The 21,330-nt window shown below is 33.6% G+C and overlaps 1 protein-coding gene and 1 pseudogene across 1 annotated transcript; both read left to right on the forward strand.

Moving 5' to 3' along the window:
- Positions 1-7,857: 7,857 nt before the first annotated feature.
- On the forward strand, positions 7,858-8,817 carry LOC101967735 (olfactory receptor 1165). The gene has a single exon (XM_005341556.2). The coding sequence runs from the start codon at positions 7,858-7,860 to the stop codon at positions 8,815-8,817; it is 960 nt and encodes a 319-aa protein (XP_005341613.2).
- Positions 8,818-17,334: 8,517 nt separating this feature from the next.
- Positions 17,335-18,284, forward strand: LOC101967448 (olfactory receptor 5D13-like; annotated as a pseudogene).
- The last annotated feature ends 3,046 nt before the right edge of the window (positions 18,285-21,330 follow it).

Consider the following 21,330-nt stretch of genomic DNA (forward strand, 5'->3'; position numbering starts at 1 on the left):
ATCATTTTAAAAACTTTGACTAGAATGATTTTAGATCATTTTCATTTGTGAAAAAAAGTAGAGTTCTCAATTATTTTTCATCCCATCTATTCCATGATCTTTCAGTGAAACCAGAATGCTGATGTAACATCCAAATATTATTTGCTCATCAGCTATTTTTAGATGAAAAATGTAATATGCATCCATAAACTATTGGATCAATGACTGAGGTAGCTCTGCTGATATCAGTTGAGCTGCTCTGGCTTGAGAAGGAGCTCAATTGCTCAGCTCACCTTCAGTCTCTCTCTTTCTTGTATCTTCTCTGGACTATTTACTTACTTATATTAGTTTATAGCAGAAGTTACAATAGGTGTTGCCATTAATTAAATACTGCATGTCACAAATTCAATCTTCAATGGTAACATTTAATGGGTCTGAACAAATAACATGGATAAGTAAAAAAATAAAGAAGGGAAAATGTCATCTCCCTCTTATGGAAATAGAAAGCTATATGTCATAAGTCAGGAGTACTGTTAGGAGTGAAGAATTTGGCTCAAAATTTCCAAATTGATGAAAATTAGTACAACTCTGAACACATTCTTGCTTCATAGTGCCATATAGCTTTACTGTGGATAAAATATAACCCATGAATGTAGCTTGATTTCCTGAAGCTTTCATATTACATATGAATTGCCTTCACTTATTGAGATTAAATATAGAAACTCAACTTGTCTTGGGTCTTGTCCACCATGTACCAGTGGAGAATAGGGAACATATCCATTCCTCATAGGTTCATTCTAACCTTTTAGGAGATACTTGTTTTCCTCAAGATTTCCTTTTTCTACCAAATAAAACTTGAAAAATTCTTACTATAACACTATCCCAAGATACATGTCTTATACAACTTACCATTTACATATATTCAACACTTATTAAGTATTGTAATATTTTAAAAAATATACTTTAATTTTTAAAATGTCAATCATTGGTTATAGTTTATTTGCCAGTCTATTATCCTAGAAAATGTCTAGGTGAATGTACATAGTTTAATAAAGATCTCTGAAATTTTTGCTTTTAATTGTGTACAATTTTACCTATTACTAAAATAGTGTCATTTTTCAAAACACATGTATTTAACACAGTGATCAGATCCATGCATTTAAAGTATTTGCCATGTCAAACAGTTATATAACATTTATCTGTGCATTGTTATGTATTTTATCTGTAAGATATCATGTCTTCTGACAATGATACATTTATCTACTTATATAATCTTCTCCTTATCATTTATTTAAAGGTATATCTGTATTGTCAACTATACATTTTAAAATTCATAGTAAATATGAAAAAATGAGGATAATACCTGATTACAATTTGAAAATTATTTGATGTTTCATTAGAAGGTATACTGTTTCTGTAGTTGTCATGTGAATATTCTTTATCAAAATGAGGCACTTCTTATTTTGTTTTGGCTGAAGAAATTTCCACATGGATCGCTATTACATTTTAAAAGAAGAGTTTCTGAAAATATGTCTTTACATTTTACATTTATTTGGGTTTATGGTTGTTTAACATTAATTGATTGCTAATTATTGCTGTCATGAAAATTTTATTAAAAATCCAAGAAGGCATGGATCAAGTGGTCTTGAGACTGAGTGACCTGGATTTATGATCCAAGTCTGCTTTCATATTTTCCTCTATTACAGTCCTTTTCCCTGAGGGCAAATTGGCACTTTAAACAAATAAGATATTTTCTTCATTTTGAAAACTGTTTTCTATTGTTCTAATCTTTTTGTCAGTAAGACTGGGTACATTGAATTTTCTTATAATTTAAGCTTTGCTTCTTGGATCATATTCCTTCTTAAAAAATATTTTTGAGTAACCTATTATTCATTTATTTTTTTCTTCTTTTTTTTCTGTTTTGTTGTGGGAATGAAAATGACAATGGTAGAACCAAGTCCATTCTCTCATTGGTTGCTGGGGCTCTACCACTGAACTACACTGAGGTTTTTATTTTTCATTTTGAGACAGCATCTCCCTAAATTGCCAACCCTTCAATCCAACAGGCAATCCTCACGTCTCTGCATCCAGAGTTGGTTATTCAGATGAGAGCCACCTCACTAAGCAACATCTTTCTTTTAAACAAATTTTGCCTTTGATTATACAGGATCTCATTGAGATATTTCTATATTTTAAGCCAAGCAGAGGACATGTAATCCATAGTTAACATCTGTACTTCCTAACTGCTTTTATGATAAAAATTCTACAGACAGTGACTAGGTTTCTGAATCTAAAAGCAATCTCATAGTTTATAAAAATGATGAATTAAAATCATAAAGATACCACATATTGGATGATGAAAAGAAGTTAATACCATATGCACAGATTATCTAACCAAAAACCTGCATATCATTCTGGAAAAAAATGTGTCATTGAAACTTTTTTATATAAGCAAAATTTCAAACATGTAACTTGTACAATTGTTGTTGGGCCCACGTAGATTCCAGCTACATTTATCGTTTTAGTTTTGCTTTATAGACAATAGCAAACAAATTTTTAAATAGAAAGAAAAGGAAAAATTAAAAAAGCAGTCGTTTCTAAGGATCAGATTTAAAGTAATGCTTTAAAACTTTAAAAGTATTCTCATTGATATAATCTTTTCCATGGCTTCAGTTGACATACCAGACCAAATGTGTTGGTTTTGTTCAGGCATTCAAGCATCTCAACCAAACATTTCATATTTGCTAGCCATAGTTTTTCAAAAATTCTTACTTATAAAGGCAAACTTTAATTTGATGCTTAATTTTAGAATACCTGTTCTGGATGATCCAAATTACCTGTAGCAGATAATTCAATTTGTAGAATTGATAGTTTTACATTTTATTTTCAAATGCTTATACGTATGTGTACTTCTCAAAGTTTTATGGTCAGCACCCATTCTCATGGTTTTAACGGGTCAATCTTTGGAACCACTGTTTTTTTTTTTTTAACTGCTTTTTATTCTAGGAAATGTGTGAATTACATTAGCTATATTTGAAATATCAACACTATAACTTTAGGGGTATGGTGAGAAAGAGAAGAAGCTGCAGTTTTGCAGCACAATCTTGACACCAAACAGATCTCAATTCTCTGATTCTCCAGTGAAGGCATATCAGGATCATATTGTGTCTATAAAGTGGAGTATAAAAAAAGCGGTATAATACATTCTTTGGTATGTTTCCCTGTAAATAATGTACAAATATTCGACAAGGAGAGGAGGAACAACACATGAACTGTTACTGTATTGAGATTAAAAGAGAAAATATGGCTAAGTTTTATTGCTGTTTTTCCCTTTAGTTTTTAGTATTACAATCTATATAGAGAGGTAAGTTGCTTTATTTAATGTGAATATCAACATATAACTGATTTACAGAACTTATGTTCTAACTAATAGAAGAGGAAAATATCTCTAATTATTTTGCATGTAGTTCATAACAACAAACTGGTCAGGATTCTCCAGGGTCCGGGTCCCCAAAGTTGAGCAGTTAGATACAAAACAAGCAATTTGAGCATGGAAAACAAATCCAATGTCTGTTTCTTCACTAAAGAAATTTCTATGCTCCTTTAAAAATGTTTAACAGCTGGGTAAAAATCATGAGTTGGATTCTTCATTGAAGGCTATTTTGCAAGAGTCACTCATTGCCTTTAAAGGGATAAAAATTTATAGAAACATTGTAATTTAGAGGGTGATTGTGCATCGGCTCATTAACAGTTGCAAGAAAGCCAGCAATTTAAAAGTGTACATTAAGAAAAATTGGGTTTTGGTGAGTTGCTTCAGTATTGGGCATCTTTTTCTTTCTTTTGGGGTATATTAAAATCAAAAAAAAAATTGTGCTAAAAAAACATCTATGTGGATTGAGGGAGAGAAATGTCTACAAAGTTCACCTGTAAAAAGTGTCAAACTCTACTCTCATTGTTCCTAACATCATTTTACTGAGAATGAAACTATGTTCTTTAATGTATGAGATACATGAGAGGTTTTTAATTGTAAGCTTTGTCCTCATTGCATTAATGAATTCAGGAATAAATATTATGAACAAACATGAATATGCAGATAAAAATAGCAAAATGTGTCAAGTATTTAATGAATAGTGTAATAACATAAGTGCAAAATAAATAGAGCCAGAAAAACTAGTGATATTTGGATAACCCTTAAATTGAGACAGAAGAAACAATGAGGTTTGGATAACCAGAAAAGTTTTCTTGGGAGAGCTACTTAGGGATCTTGTTATTGCAGGAGGACATACTATAAAATACTAGGGGAAAAATTGGGGCCATTTCAGACAGTTATAGGAAACAATTATTTTTATAGCGTAAAATTTTAAAACAATAATATGATTTGAGCACTATATTTAGTGACAAATTAATGTATTTAATACTTCCTGAGGATATTATAAAGACCCACATAGAACATTGTTGATTTCATGCTTTTGAGATGAACTGCTATCAATCACAACTATGCTGTTGTAGTCAAGGTGAAAGGATATCTAGGTTGAATTTTGATGGCTTGAAAGGACTTCATAGATAAATGACAGATGATCACACTAGAAGTAAAGAAGGAAAAATACCTTCAAATTTCTTCACTTTTCACTTTTTCCTGACTGCCTTTACTGTAGTCATGACATGAGGTCATGAGCAGAAAGCCCTGGACACTGATTGGAAACTGGGAAACAAAGATCATACACAACTGGATTGAGTGGACCGTTGAGGCCTAGACTGGACAGTAAGTCATTTACAACTAAAAACTATAGAATGTAAATTCTCAAGACCCTTTATTTTTTCTTATCCAGTGTCTAAGACATAAGTGTGGTTAACATATGTGTAGTTATTATATATGATCCCAGAAGTCCTGAAAGTACTTAGCTGAATTAGTTGCAAGGAACATCCTAACTCCTTTCACAAAATAATCACCAAAATGACAGTTTAACAATGATGGTACTCTCTGAGCATTTTTATGGACCTGATAATTTATAACAAAATAAATACATAACACACACTTTGCACTCAAAATAATTGTCAGTTGACAACCTTTATGTTGTCTGGAATCCTTTATGCCACTGTACTTATTAAACTAAATCATATAATTTATACAATGCAGGTATTCTCCTAGAGTAGAGATGACACAACATTTTGAAAGATTTCATACATTTTAAAAATCATATGAAGGTATAGAACCCCAGAATGGTCACAGATGATCAGTAAGAATAAGAGAAACTGAAATTATAGTGAAGGATTCTGAGTAAACAGAGAGTAATGAATTAAGGTAAGAAGGATCTCAAGGGTCCCTCCAGGTACCATGAAAGACCATGCAGGCAGCAATGGGAGACCAGAGGAGATTCACAAGGCATAAAATGTAACAGTAATGCATAATCCTCAAATTTGACCTCAAAATTCAAAATGCTTAAGCTTGGGGTTCATAATTTATCAGAAACTCATGAAATAATTATGCTGCTATAGTTAATTGTGCTTGTATCACATAGTTAAGCACAAGTAGTTTAAAGTTGTTTGGTAAGTAGAAAATAACAGCAGTTTCCTGACTTCAATCCTTCCAGGCTTCCATAGAATTACCTGGGCTTGTGGATCTAATTGTTTATGCTGACAACTGTTTAGGAAGGTTAATGGTACACCAAGATTATTAAGTGGAATTTATGAACAATTTGTATTAATCATTGTGAGAGATAAATTAAATAAAAGTATAAACAAATGTAAAGTTATACTGATGAAAAAGCAGACAAACCAATTAAAACATCTGGAATATTTGAAATATATATATTTGAATATATGAAAAATATTTGAATATATGAAAGAGAATGAATCATCCTTTTTTCTCCTCTTTAATAAACATACTTATTAGAGTCTAAAAACACAAGAAATATCATTATTGACAATGACACACTAAGATAAATATTTAAATATAGAATTGGCTATGATGTTTACAGACATGTATTATTTTTTTCAACTATAAGGCTTTGAAGAAGGATCATGGATATGAGCTAAGAGCTTCACTGTAAGGAAAAAAACAAAAGTAAAATTGCTAATGAATTCTGTACAAAATATATAAAAACAATTATGAGTTTTTAGCTTTTAAACTGTATCACATCATATTTTGATCTTGTCATACTGATTCTTAGAAAGGTCACTTAGTTAATTAAGGTCAGGATTTCACAAGTTACCTTGCTATCTTAGTCCTCCAAAGTCTTCATGTTCATGGATGTAGCCAAAAACATGTAATTTCAGTGACTGAACCTAAACACAAATTTTTTGGGTCAACACATGTGATCACCCAGGTCCACCCAATCTTGTATGTATTGGACAGTGAGGTGGTATAGCTGACATTCTGCTAGGAAAATTATCTTAAGATCTAATGGAAAGTTCTCAGCTATTACAAACTAGAGAAATAATTGTCAGAGTTCTGATAAATACAAGGTAGCTCCATCATATTTTATGGATCTCCACCTTCATTTCCAGAATAAACCTTTCATTTATACTCTACCTTGTGAAATTTCAAATGTTCAGATGTCTACACAAATAGGTTTCATATTTTTTCAATATTGTTATGTCATATTTTTATGGGTCTCCACCTTCATTTCCAGAATAAACCTTTTATTTATACTCCACCTTGTGAAATTTCAAATTTTCAGATGCCTACACAAATAGGGTTCATAGTTTTTCAATCTTTGTATGTTGTTTTTCTGTGGGTACTCCACCAACTTATTCCATGGGAAAAAAAAGAGCTTTTTTTTTATTTGTATGAGGTATTAATTTTTAGTAGTACATTTTTTTGTAGTTTTTAGTTGCTGATAAATATCTTTTCTAGGTTATATACTAAAAACAGACCATATAAGACTATAAAATTATATGAAGAATATATTAAAAATATATTCAGATATTTCCTTAGGATTGATTTGATATATTGAATTTATGATCTTAAAAAGATTATGAAATGGTGATAATTCTACTGAACATAATTATCAGTAGAGTTTGTTATTTATACATTGCTGAGGGTGGAACCCAGAGCTTCACAGTGACAGGAACGTGTTCCACTAAGCCACATCTCAAGGCAAACAGTGGAATTTTGTTGTTGTTGTTGTTCAGGTCATTTAAAGATGCTCTTGGATATTTGATGAGTCTTTGAAAATAGAATATGCATATAAGAAGTAAAATTTCAATCCATTAATACACAACTGTGAATGTGTGGAAAGTACATTTCATACTGTTTTGCTTATTACGTTTTTATTTGTTTTAATTGTTGCTTGTTTCTGAAATGAGATCTTGCTGTGTTGCCATAGTAGGTCTTGAAATCATGACCTCTCATGATCCTCCTCCAAACACTTCAGTTTGTCTGAATATTCCTCCTCGCCTGGTTACTACTATGGTTTTCTTTCTTTTCTTTTCTTTTTTAAGCATATTTCTTCTTCTTAAATGATTTGCCCTTCCATCAACGGATACCTGGTATGATCTGCCCAGTGCTTCCTGAGTTTGTTATATATGTTCTTTCTTTTACAGAATTATATTTATCATGAGCATTCTAAGCATCACATACATTTACAAATGCTTTGTAGGAAATAATATTGATAGGTACTACTGTGTTTTGCAGAAAACTGCAATTCTGAAGAAGGATAAAATTTATTTTCTGTTATAAAAAGTCAATGAGTGTTCTAAATAGAATCCAAAGTGAAGCAGAAAAATCAGGAAGCAAATTGACCACATTTGTTTACACTGGTTTATACTGAGCATCTGCAGAGCTTCTTCCTCTTCAAATGCTCAAGTTCTGATGCTCAATTTTATTCTCCCTTTATCTCTGTGTGTGTGTCTCTCTCAACATCTTCACAAAGAATAATGGTACTTGTGGTACACGACACAGGAAACCAGAGCTCTGTGGCCACATTCATTCTGGTGGGGTTCTCAGAATTCCCACAGCTCCAGGCACCCCTCTTCCTGCTGTTCCTCTGCATCTACACAGTCACTGTGGTGGGGAATGTGGGCATCATTGTAGTGAGAAGGATCAATCCCAAGCTTCATACACCTATGTACTTTTTCCTCAGCCACCTCTCATTTCTGGATATTTGCTACTCCAGTGTATTTACACCCAAGTTGTTAGAGATCTTAGTTGTAGAAGACAGAACTATCTCCTTCAATGGATGCATGACACAGTTTTTCTTTGGCTGTGCATGTGTGATTACAGAAATGTTCATGTTGGCAGTGATGGCCTATGACCGGTTTGTGGCCGTGTGTAATCCCCTTCTGTACACAGTTGCCATGTCTCACAAGCTCTGTGCCCTGCTGGTAGCTGGAACTTATATGTGGGGTGGCCTTTGCTCCTTGATAATCACATATTCTCTTTTGCAACTGTCCTACTGCGGATCAGGCCCCATGAACCACTTTGGCTGTGAGTACTCTGCCATCATCTCCGTCTCTTGCTCTGATTCCTCCTTCAGCCAGATGGCATGCTTAGTCATTTCTATATTGAGTGAGGCCTGCAGCCTCCTGGTCACCCTTGCCTCCTATGTCTTCATTGTTGTCATTGTCATCAGGATGCCTTCCAAGGGTGGCCTCCGCAAAGCCTTCTCCACCTGTACCTCTCACCTGATGGCCATCAGCATCTTCCATGGGATCATCCTCCTCCTCTACTGTGTGCCCCACTCCAAAAACTCCTGGCTACTGGTTAAAGTGGCGACTGCACTTTACTCCGTCATGATCCCCATGCTGAATCCCCTCATCTACAGCCTCAGGAACAAAGATGTGAAAGAGACAGTCAGGAGGCTCATCAACTCCAAACTGCATTCTCATCTAACATAATTTTTAAAAAGGTTATTTACGTTCTAACCATATTGAAATTTTCATATACTTATTGATAGTACTTTAGCTTTAAGTTAGTATATGGTTATATTCTAGATCAATTGAATATTAAAAATGCAGTGGTTTTCAGTGTGCAAATTGACCTAGTGTTTTCTCTGTTTTCATACAAATATAGTGCACTCACCTCTACTTCATCTGAGATTATGAAACAATTATGTTTCAACATTTCCTCACTGAAGACTAGGGAAGGAAAAATGAAGAAATATTTATTTTGGCATTTGCATCTTACGGCATAATTTTATGTTTATGTTTGTTTGTTTGTTTGGTACTGGGGATTGAACTCAGGGGCACTTGACCACTGAGCCATATCCTGAGCCTTTTCTTTTTATTTTATTTAGAGGCAATGTCCTACTAGTGGCTTAGCACCTCACTTTGCTGAGGCTGGCTTTGAACTTGAGATTCTACCACCTTACATCCCAAGCTGCTGGAATTATAGACATGTGCCACCCTGCTGGGCTTATGTTGACCTTAAAATAATGCACACACACACACATTATAAATGTCTTCAAGTGTTGAAACTCACACTTTTGACTCAGCAGTTTCTACAGAACATAACTTTTCATTTCATCTTATAATATTGCAAGTAGAATAGGAACATCAGGTTTATATTATGAAATGATTCTCTGATTTAAGCAAACATTTTGCAAATTGTATCTACTATCTATGTGTCACTCATTTTCCTCAAGTATAAAGGTAATATGTTACAGTTCAATAAATGTTGAGGTACTGACATCAAGAATTAAGATCAGTTCACTTCTAACTCTACTTATATCCATTTTTCAGTGATACTAAACTATAATTTTTAAAACTCTAACTTTGTTTACACATTCTCACCATCAACTTATCTACTCTTTATCAATGACATCTGCATCTACTTAGTTACTTAAACCATTTGGAAAATTTTAATGATTCCCACACAGTCTCTATGTATCTGCCAATAACTCATATTTTTTTTTACATCTACAAAATAGGAAATTTCTTCACTTCTCTGCTCTCAAAACTATCATAATAATACATTTGACTTATAGTAGCTAATAAAAAATAACCTAATTTCCTTTTTCTTTACTTTTCATATATTATCCATGGTTTTGTGAAACATGCAATCTATTTATTTCCCTCCCTAGAATTATCTAACCATTGTGTGTAATACATAAAATGAAAATCAGTCTCTTTGAAAAAATGGCATTTGCCTCTCTTGTATTAGCACTTAAAATTTAAAACATACAGGTGTGCATTTTTAAGAAAATAACTGTGTAATTAATAGATCAGAGTAAAACTATTTCCAGCACTATAAAAATAAATGCCTAGCTATTTCTTCTGGCTCCTGCATTAGACAAAATTAAGACTTTTACAATAAAGTTGCACTTGGTATAGAGATTCACTATCTATTTAAAGATACATCCCCCAAAATAGTAAATGATATTTCCTGATTGTATACTTTACAATTATATAGGGCTTATTTCTTGTATAATACTGTATGAACTCTATGACTTTAGAAAAAATCATTCAAAATTTTACATATATTATAATTTGTTCATTTTGTCCCTATTTAACTTTTTGTTGTAAAAGTTTCAAGTACTTTTATATAACTCAGACAATTATGAAGTTCATTTGTTTTTTTTCAGTTATAAATTCATGTATATGGTTATAATGCTCAGAAATATTTATGACAATGAGATTTATAGTTAGAAGTATTGTTCACATATATATAGGTCCAGATTTCAAAAAGGGCATACAATAAATAACAGTGTCTGAATATTCCAATGTTATAATCTACTCCATTAGCTATTTTAGTATTTTCAGACCTTTGGAAACTTAATAATTTGCTCATTATAGAACATGATTAAATATTTGTGTTTACTGAAGTTGGGAAGATTTTAATATTTGCATGGATATATTTTTTTCCAAATTGTCTTTGTATGCCATGCTACCAACCCATTGAATTATTTTCTTTTTGAAATTATTTTATGTACATTATGGATATTATTCCTTTTTATAACATGAAAACTTTTTATATTTTGCATTATTTTTCAGTGATTAATATCCTTTGATAAGGAGAAAGTTAAACTTAACTCAAATATAACTTTTTTAAAAATGATTTTGTAATTATTTAATATTTTACTTATCCACCTTGAAGTGAGGGAAAATTTCTCCTGTACCATATTTAGGAGTGTATTTAATTTTTTGTATTTCATTCTATGAATTTCCTCACATATGTCATTTTTGTGGAAAGTGTGAGGTTTGGGTAGAGGCGAATGATATGGGTTTCATTATTATGTGTTCTCTTTGTTTACATGTATCCTGTGGGTAGAAAGATATTTCCCCTGTGACTCACCCTACACAGTGTGAAGTTGGTGAATGTGTTGGAAGCTAGTACATAGAACAGGTCTTAAATGTCTCTTCATTGTTGATTCTTTCTTCCTGGAGCTTATGCCTTTCACCTAGAGAGAAGCACAACACAAAGAGCGAGTATTCCTTCAACCCAAGTTCCAGAATGGGCATTTACAGGAAACTAACCAACCTTAGCATATTCCAGAAGACCAGAGATGCAGTCAGCATCAACACTCCTTAACTACTGCATTTTTACTCATACCCATATCACATGCTGTTCACTCAATAAAATATTGCTTCTGTCCTGTTGCTCTAAAAATGCCAACATTGTTAAGCATCCATGTCTGTGATTTCGGTGTTACCATAAGCTACTGCCTCAGCAACTCTTCAAAACAATTCCATAGTCAGTGGCTTAAAAGTTTAATTAATTAGTTTTCCAGAAACTGCCAGTAACCTTATGTGTCTCTGTTTCATGCTATGTAGTACACTATGTCCTAGCACATTGCTGTGAGTATAGGTTTTCTCAAATCTCTCTCATCATCTTTGGAGTTGTTGGCTCTCTATGGGTTCTGGTTTAGATATGAGGTATCCCCCAAGAGCTCACATAAGAGACAATGCAAGAAACTTTAGAGGTGAAATCATTGGTCTATGAGAATCTTAACCCTATCAGTGCATGAATCCCCTGATAGGGATTAACTGAATGGTGACCTTAGTAAGGTTGGGTGTATCTGGAGGATGGTACTCTTTGGGAGTATACCATATTTTGTCTATGGTCAGGGGATCTCTCTCTCTCTCTCCTCTCTGATACCATATTCTGAGCTTCTTTCCATTACAATTCTGCCATGATATTATGACTCACCTTAAGCCCAGGACAGTGGAACTGGCCACATATGGGCTGAAACTTTGGAAACTGCAAGCCCTCAAATAAAATTTTTTCCTCTAAAATTGTTTTTTTTCAGGTCTTTTGGTCATAGCACTGAAAAAGTTACCTAAAAAACTAATGAAAGTGTCAGAAAAATAATAGGTCAAGAAGCAATATTGAAGGTCTCCCAAGCCTAAACTAAGAACTTCCAAAATGTCAGCCTCAGCAACTTGGTGAGTACTAGTCTCAATAAATAAATAAATAAATAAATAAATAAATAAATAAATAAATAAATAAATAAATAAATAAATAAGATTGAGAATATGATTCAGTGGTAAAATGCCCTTGAATTAAGTCCTCAACATTAAAAAAAAATCCTCAACTCACATTTCAATTGTTTGTGGTAGTTTGCATGCTATGTATATTGTAGAATCTACTACACTTCTTTTTAAGTTTGAGACAGGGTCTTGCTTGGTGATCTTGTAGGCCTTGAACTTGTAATCCTCCCACCTCAGCTGCACAAATCACAGGGATTACAAGAGTATCCCACAAAACCTGGCTTTCCCACACTTCTAAAGACTATTATTGCTGGGTGTAGTGGAGTACTCTGTAATCCCAATGTACCAGAAGATTGAGGTAGGAGGAATTCAAGTTCAAGTCCAGCCTCAGCAATTCAGCAAGGACTTAGCAACTTAGGTGAGACTCAGTCTCAAATTAAGAGAGAGAGAGAGAGAGAGAGAGAGATTATTTTTATATACCTGAAATATTTATGAAGTACATGATTTCTACCCAATCATAGCTATCATGTACAGTCAGTAGAAAAATGAATTTATATAATTCAAGGAAAAATGTATGGTAGGCTAATTTTGACAATAAACCAGGGTCATAGAAAGATGAGCCAGATAACTGCACCTGCATTTCCCGGGAAACCATTCACTGAAATTATAAGCTACAAGTTTTATGGTCATATAGATATATATAGGGGAAGGGTAAAATTACAAGGGTAATCAAAGTTGAAAATTTTCCAGATTGAGACCCTGAACTGATGCCACAGGTATAAAATGTATCACATGATCGTCCACACTTGCACTGAAACTGAGATGTGACTCATTTCAGAGGCCAGGAAACAGTAGGCCTGGAGGTTAGATGAAAGAGTACTAGAGTGCATGTGCTCTAAATAAATATTAGAAGCAGAAACATTTTGGTCCTGATTAAATCCTTTGAGACCTCAAATTATCTTCACACCTGAGTTTTGAACATAATGTTCAGTACTTTCAAAGCACATCAAAAGATAGGAGAAGGGCAGTCTCTACCTCTGGAGATGGAGAATCTGCAATCTTATTTGAGTGTATTTTTTTTTTTTTTACTTCAGCTCAGAGCTTCTTTCTCTGAAGATGGCACCAGTTCTCCCTTAAATGTGTATTTCTTGCTTTACTCCAAAAGATGTCTCTCTCTTGAGATAGCCTGCATCTTCCTTTAATGTGTATCTATCTGTGTTCTGTTCTACCTTTCATGTGTGTCTAATTATTGATTTTCTAAATAAATCTGTGTCAGAGAGAGATGGAGAGATGAGAGAGAGAGAGAGAGAGAGAGAGAGAGAGAGAGAGAGAGAGAGAGAAAGAGAGAGAGAGAGAGAAGCCTATAGAATAAAATACAATAACCTTTAGAAATCATCAAAACTTCTTCAGAACATATTATACATCAACAATACATTCCTTAAATAAGAAGATTATTTTAGTCAGTGTTTTCATCACTGTGACCATAAGATCTGACAAGAACAATTATAGAGGAGAAAAAAGTTTATTTGGAGCTCATGGTTCAGAATTCTGAGTCCACAGACAGCTAACGCCTTTACTTTGGTCCTGAGGGGAGACAAACATCCTAGCAGAGGGTGTGGTAGAAAAAGCAGCTCAGGACTTGAGAACCAGGAAGCTGAGAGAAAGCTCTGCTCTCCAGAGACAAAATATAAACCCCAAAGGCAGGTCCCCTGTGAACTACCTCATTCACCCACACCCAGGTGCCTGTAGGTATACCCAGGTGGTCCCTGGGATAAAGCTCTCATAATCCATTCATTTACCTCTGAAGTTCTTGTATTGTCTCACACAAGAGTGTTTGAGGGACACCTAATATCGAAACAATAAAAAAGATACAACAAAATGAAACATTTAAAAATGTTTAGAAAACTAGACAATAAGATAAATAGTGTTTTTATTAAAAAAAAACTAAATAGAAAAAAGAATAAAAATATTGTAACTGACATTAAGAATTCATATAGGGGATGGGGCTGTGGCTTAGGGGTAGAGTACTCACCTAGCACATGTGAGGCACTGGGTTCGATCCTCAGTACCAAATAAAAATTAAAAATAAAATAAAATAAAGCTATAAAAAAGAGTTTAATACAAAAATATTATTTAAATGGAAGTTTAATACCTAAATAATTATAGCTAATGAGAGAAGTTATCTTTGAGGTTTATCAGAGAGGAAAATAGAAACAAAGAAGATATTTACAAACTTTATATCTGATAAGAGGCTAACATCCAAAACATGTAAGGAGCTCCTACAACTCAATAACAAGTAATGACTTAATATCACAATTTATATTGGATTAAGATCTTGCGTAGATAATTCTCCAGAGAAGACATGCAAATAACCTATATTTCTATGAAAAAAATGTTCTGCACTAATAATTATCAGGGAAAGGCAAATTAAAACAATGGGATATTATTTTAGTTATGGTTCAAGCTATAAAGTCCATGTTTTCTTCAATGAGTGAACTTTCATTATTTAATTAATTCAATACCCAAAAGTGGTTAATGGAATAAATACCAGATGTAATTATTCCTACTGCTTCAAAAGAAAACACAGCTATCACAATAATGTAAGACTGTTCAACTAATTTTATGTTTTTGCAGCCTACTCCAATTAAAATTCCCTAATGTCCCTATCTCCATAGTCTGGGGACAGGTATAAAAGCTGAAGTTTGGCAGAGTTCAGACTATGAGTTCAACTTTCAGGTGTTTCTTTTTAAAATCCATCTTACTGGCATGATCACTGAAACACTTCCACTTTCATAACAAACTTTAAGCACATTGCTCTGTTAACTAATATTTGCTCACTGTGGACAGAGGTACCTCAACTTCATTAGTCTTAAGAAGAAATTCTTAGTGAATTAATCAAGAACTTCTGGTTCCAGTCAGTTCATTTATCTTTTGGTCTTTCAGTTCAGGTGGAAAACAGGGGTTCAGTTCACATAGGTGGCTATCTTTCTCTTTACTAAGATATTCAAATTTTGAAGGAAAGTTTATGTATTAAAACAGTATGAAAAATAATGAATATTTAAACTCTGCCCACCCAGGCCCCTTGCTATGGGAAAAACCTGCTCCTAAGAGATGCTCTAAGTGTCAAGTTTCTGTTTAAGTGAGGGTGGGAACTCATGGGGCCAAGGCTCCATCTTGACACTCAATCCAGGTAAATGTGAAAAAGTGGAAGACCATCTACAGATGTATTTCTGCTGCTGCCTCATGTCTCTAACTTTTTACATTTATCTTCTCGAACATCAAGACCTCTCATTTCATTGCCTTTTGCTTACACTTCCTCCTCTTCTTCAAGTTTGCTCATCTTAAAGAAAGGATTGTATTTTGGGGCTAAGAACATATGTAGTTTTTATTACAAAATTTTCATTGTATCATAGAATGTATTTTGTATGGAAATATTACTGGTGATTATGAGATCATTTTTTCCTATGTGTGTATATATAATTTTGTTAATACTTTAACTGTTTATTAATGTGCTTTAAGTCAGCTCATAATATTTTCTCTATATATACATATATATCAGATATATATGTGTATATAAATATTATATATGTATATATACCTGACTTAAAGCACATTAATAAAATTATTGAAAATTTGTTTGAAAACCTCTAATAAAAGAATAAAAGTTGACTCAATGTCTCAATAAAACACCCATAAAAATACCCAAGGAAGCAGTGTGCATTGAAGTTTGAATGGCGACGATGTGAACACATTATAATTGAGCTTCTGTAGCAAATTCTACAGAATCACGTTGAGAGAAATCTATGTGGAATTATGAAATATAGACATTTTAAGAATCAGTCCTGTGGAGATCAGTGACAATGACTGGGAGACCAGTGTCTTAGATTGGGCATCTGATGACTTCATGACTCTGGCATACTTGGTGGCTGGGAAAGTTTCTGTGCAAAGGCATAGGATGCCATGTTGCTAGGGAAATGTCCTCCATGTTAGAATCTTATCAGCTTGGACCTTAATCTCAGGCATAGCAGCTCCTGGGAATGAAGGAACCTTCTTGCTAAGAAAACAATGTTTCAGGAGTTCAACTGAATCAGTAACTTTAAACAATGAACATTCTTGAGAGCTGCACAATTCTCCTAACATTGCACATTGCAACTGTAGATTGTAATTGAGGAAATTGCTTCATACTGTTGCTAACTCTGAACCTTTCATGAATACAAACAATAATGCTTGCATAGTCTTTAATCTGACTTAGAGACATATATAATAAAAATTGCTGGTGTAATTCTTTAGACTTGCTTCTCCAGCAGAGAGCAGCATTCCAATGGACCACAGCTTTATTTTCAAGATCTGCATGTGTTGATTCTTATTTCTTCTGATCTCCCATTGCCCCTTGACGGAACCTGCTAGTCTGGTTGCATTGGTCAAGGCACAGTCCAACTACTAAATTCTATGGTGATTTGATTTTGTATCATGTTTAGAAAGGTGTAAAATGCAAAAGCAACTTACACTACCAAATGTGGGTCACCAATGGTGATGTCAAGCTCTCTTCAATCCTTAGTGTAAATCTTCAAATCATAACAAGGTGCTCTTTGGTTCTGCTTCCCTTTCCAATTTTTGTGATTACTTTATGCTATATTTATTTCAGTTCCACATGAATAATACTAATGAAGGCTGATTTTTAAATAATAAAGTTATTACCACATATTTTTCACATTTAGCATAGATAGAAACCCTCTGGAGGCTTTCTAGAATCACAAAGTGTGGGGGCATCATCCCAGGGTGTTTGATTCAGAAGGTTGATGGGACTGGAGAATTTATACCTTAATAAATTGCCAGGTTCAGTTGTGGCTGTTCTTTGGGTACTCCACATCTTATATCACTCATCACACACGACACCTTTTTATTCCCTCTATTTTTATTTTCTATTAATTCTGATTGTCAGGATTAACTTGTGGTTCTCTTTTGTTTTTTCAGCCAAGAGGATTTATGATGTCTTCTAAAGGAAATTGAAGCAGCAGGCCCACCTTTATTCTGCTGGGTTTTTCAGATTATCCAGGTCTCCAGGTGCCACTCTTTCTGGTTTTCTTGTCCATTTATATCGCCACTGTAGTGGGAAATTTGGGGATGATAATAATCATCAAGATCAACCCAAAACTCCACACAATCATGTACTTTTTTCTTAGCCACCTGTCCTTTGTAGATTGCTGTTACTCCACTGTAGTTACACCTAAACTGCTAGTAAACTTGGTTGTGGAAGACAGAACCATTTCTTTTTCTGGTTGTATCATGCAGTTTTCTTTTGCTTGCATTTTTTGCAGTGACAGAAACTTTCATGCTGGTAGCAATGGCCTATGACCGATTTGTGGCAGTTTGTAATCCTCTGCTCTATACCACTATTATGTCTCAGAGGCATTGTGTTCTTCTGGTGGCTGGGTCTTATACATGAGGGGTAGTGTGCTCCCTGACACTCACATATTTTCTTCTTGCCCTGTCGTACTGTGAATCTAACATCATAAATAACTTCATCTGTGACCACTGTCATTATTTCTCTCTCCTGCTCGGACCCTTATATCAGCCAGGTGCTATGTTTTATCATTGCTATATTCAATGAGGTGAGCAGCCTGATAATTATTACTATGTCCTATGTATTCATCTTCATCACTGTTATGAGGATGGCTTCTGCAAATGGGCGTGGAAGAACCTTCTCCACCTGTGCCTCCCACCTGACCAACATCACCATCTTTCATGGAACCATCCTGTTTCTTTACTGTGCTCCTAGTGCCAAAACTTCTTGGCTCTCAGTTAAGGTAGCTTCAGTGTTTTATACAGTGGTGATTCCCATGCTGAACCCATTGATCTATAGCTTTAGGAACAAAGATGTGAAGGACACTTTCCGAAAATTAGTTGTCACCAAATCTCTTTGTCACTCAATATAATATTATTATATTTTTTATTCTATGTCTAAAAAAATAAATAATTTTTAAAATTCAGATTCTTCAGTTAGAAATGAATGAATAATTGAAAATGAGAACAACTGAAAAACCAACTCTTGGTGAGCACCAGGAATGCTCATACATTTCAGATGAGGGTAAAAGAAAAAAAAAACTCTAAGACAGCTTAAAAATGCCATATAAAGTTCTAGAAAAAAAATTCTCAAAGAACTTAGCAATTTCTTTTCATAGTATCTGTCCATGACAAGTGAAATCAAATATTTCAGGATAAATACTTCCCTATGACTTGTTCAGTAATATAAGGAAAAGAGAAGGGAGTGTAGTAGGAGGTACTGCTGAGATTTTCTCTGCCCAGTTATTTTAAAAGAGATTTTCTTGGAATATGCAACTTTTCTTTTTTTTCATGAAGAACTTCTGCTGTTGGCCTTTCAAGAATAAATGGGCAAAAGCAGAAAAAATATAGATGAATCTTATCATTTTATCATAGAAACTGATGTAGATACTTAGAAATTACTTATTTACTTACATATACACTGCATGTAATTATATAATGTAAGTATGTATATACATATTTAAGCATATAATCACAATAGTGCACATTTCATATATGGTACAATGTAAAAAGTATTCAGTAACATATGCAAACCTTTACCGGCACTGTGCTTTTTACAGTTTCTTCATAATAACCACATTCTTATACTTTGAAGAATTTGACTGATGAGGCATAATTGTCCTCCCATGTAATTGTATCAGCCAATATTTTTTCAGTATAAGAAAATGACTGCTATTCATTGTTAAGACAGGGTATTTAGAAGAGTGATTTATCCTAAAAGTGTTGAAAGGACTGCTGAAGAGAAAAAGGACTTCTATGGAGCACTAAAGACTCCGTTAAAAAGGAACAACAAAAATTTTTTATAACTCAAATCATCTCATAATTTATTTCTGTGTCTTAGGGATGGCTCTCTTGGGGTTTTCCCTGAGTCCTAATATGGATGTGCCTTCCTCAGATCTGAAAGGCCGATATTGATTGATACTGACTAGTCACAATAGCCAAGTTATACCATCAGCCTATATTCCCACTAATGAAAGAATGAGTAAAGAAAACTTGTTACATACACACAATGGAGTACTATTTGTCCATAAAGAAGAACAAGCCAAGTCATTTGAAGGAAAATGCATGGAACTGGAGATCATGTTAAGTGAAATAAGCCAGACTCAAAAAGACAAGTATTGTATTTTTTTTCCTTTCAAATGTGAAATTTTTATTTATTTATTTATTTATTTATTTATTTATTTGATTTTATTAGTTGCTCAAAACATTACAATGATCTTGACATATCATACATTTGATTCAAATGGGGTATGGATTCTTATTTTCCACGTGTACAGATTGCAGGATCGCAGACACTAGTATGGCTGTATGTATAATCATGGCTGTATAACCAATGTGATCATATGTGGAATCTAAAATATAGCAACAACAACAAAAATATAATATTAAAGTAGAAGGGGAACTTTTACTAAAGAGGAGAGGAGCTTACAGGAGAGGTGGATACAATTAAAGCATGTTATATGCATGTATCATGCATATATTTTGTAGCAGCACAATTCACAGTAGGCAAACTGTAGAACCAGCCCAGGTGTCCATCAATGGATGAATGAATAAAGAAAGTATGGTATATAAATAAAATGGAGTTTTGTTCAGCCACAAAGATAAATAAAGTTATATTGTTTGCAGGAAAATCAATGGAAATAGGGATGATTATATTAAATGAGATAAGTCAAACTCAGAAGGTCAGGGCCACATGATTTCTCTCATATGTAGAATATAGGAAAAAGGAAAAGAAAGCTGGGGAAGAAGGGATCTCACGAAAAGCAAAGGGAGATAAGCAGAGGAAAGGAATCAGGATATGTGAGGTGGGGGTGGGCAGGAAATGCTGGGGAGTGATAGTGGCCAAATTACACTATTATATTGTGTATTATGTGCATGTGTGAATATGTGAAAACAAATCCCATCATTATGTATGACTGTAATGCACCAATAAAAAATGTGAAAAACAAAATAAGTATACATTGCATAATGATTACCATGACTAAGTTAATTAACCTCACCTCATATCACTAACAATTTTTGGTTAATTATTAATCATTGCATTATCATTTATTTACCTTTTCTTGTATATTTTATGATAGTTATCATGTTTGACAAGTCAATGTGTAAATTTTCCATAGTTAAAAGATGTAAAATAAATTAATGGAGTACGCCTGATGAGGCACTGTCTCAAGTGATTAAGAAGAAATTAAATTCTTGTGCAATGCCACCTAAGACACTTAGTCTAATTTCTTTGTTCAAAGTAATTTAGTAAACTTTCTCTAGGGTCTAAATCCCCCAGGTCATAGAGGTATAAGTAAGACCTTCATTTTCTTTTCTACCTAGAAGTCAGAATAAGCTTCTAAATTTCTTTTTCTATTTCTCCCCCACCCCCCTCCTCCCTCTCTGTCTCTCCTCCACCTCTTCTCCTGCTCCTGTCTGTCCCTTTTATCCCTGTGATTTCTGAAACATGTTCATAGAAAATTAATCAAAATTCATTGTGGGTGCCTGATGTATTTGCTAGTTCTTAATATTTAGATAATATTTGAAATCTGAGCAAGAATTCCCTGGAGTCTATTAAAAATAAGAACAAGGTTTTCAAGTGAGTACTTTCAACATTTCAAAATCTTGTAGAAATAAGAGGATGTTATGTGTAAGACAATATGTCTTTTGCTATTTTATACAATTTACGAACCATTGAAATCCTGAACCATTGAAATCCTGTACTTCTCTTATACTGAAGACCATACTACCTAGTTATCTTCTAGGGGAACTGATATTTAAGTTCTGATCTCTCCTTCTTTCCCTTGGGTATCAATTCTGGTTTTTCATTGTTGTTGTTTGTTTATTTGTTTTTGTTTCTGCTTTTTGCTTTTGGGATATCTCCATATGCCTAGTAAAGTCAAACTGCAAATTTTTGAAATGATGTTATAAAATATA

Source organism: Ictidomys tridecemlineatus, chromosome 4 (genome assembly GCF_052094955.1).
Source record: "Ictidomys tridecemlineatus isolate mIctTri1 chromosome 4, mIctTri1.hap1, whole genome shotgun sequence".
Taxonomy (NCBI): domain Eukaryota; kingdom Metazoa; phylum Chordata; class Mammalia; order Rodentia; family Sciuridae; genus Ictidomys; species Ictidomys tridecemlineatus.

Bases quoted from the DNA above. Each gene is read 5' to 3' on its own strand.
- LOC101967735 (XM_005341556.2), top strand. From the start codon at position 7,858: ATGGTACTTGTGGTACACGACACAGGAAACCAGAGCTCTGTGGCCACA.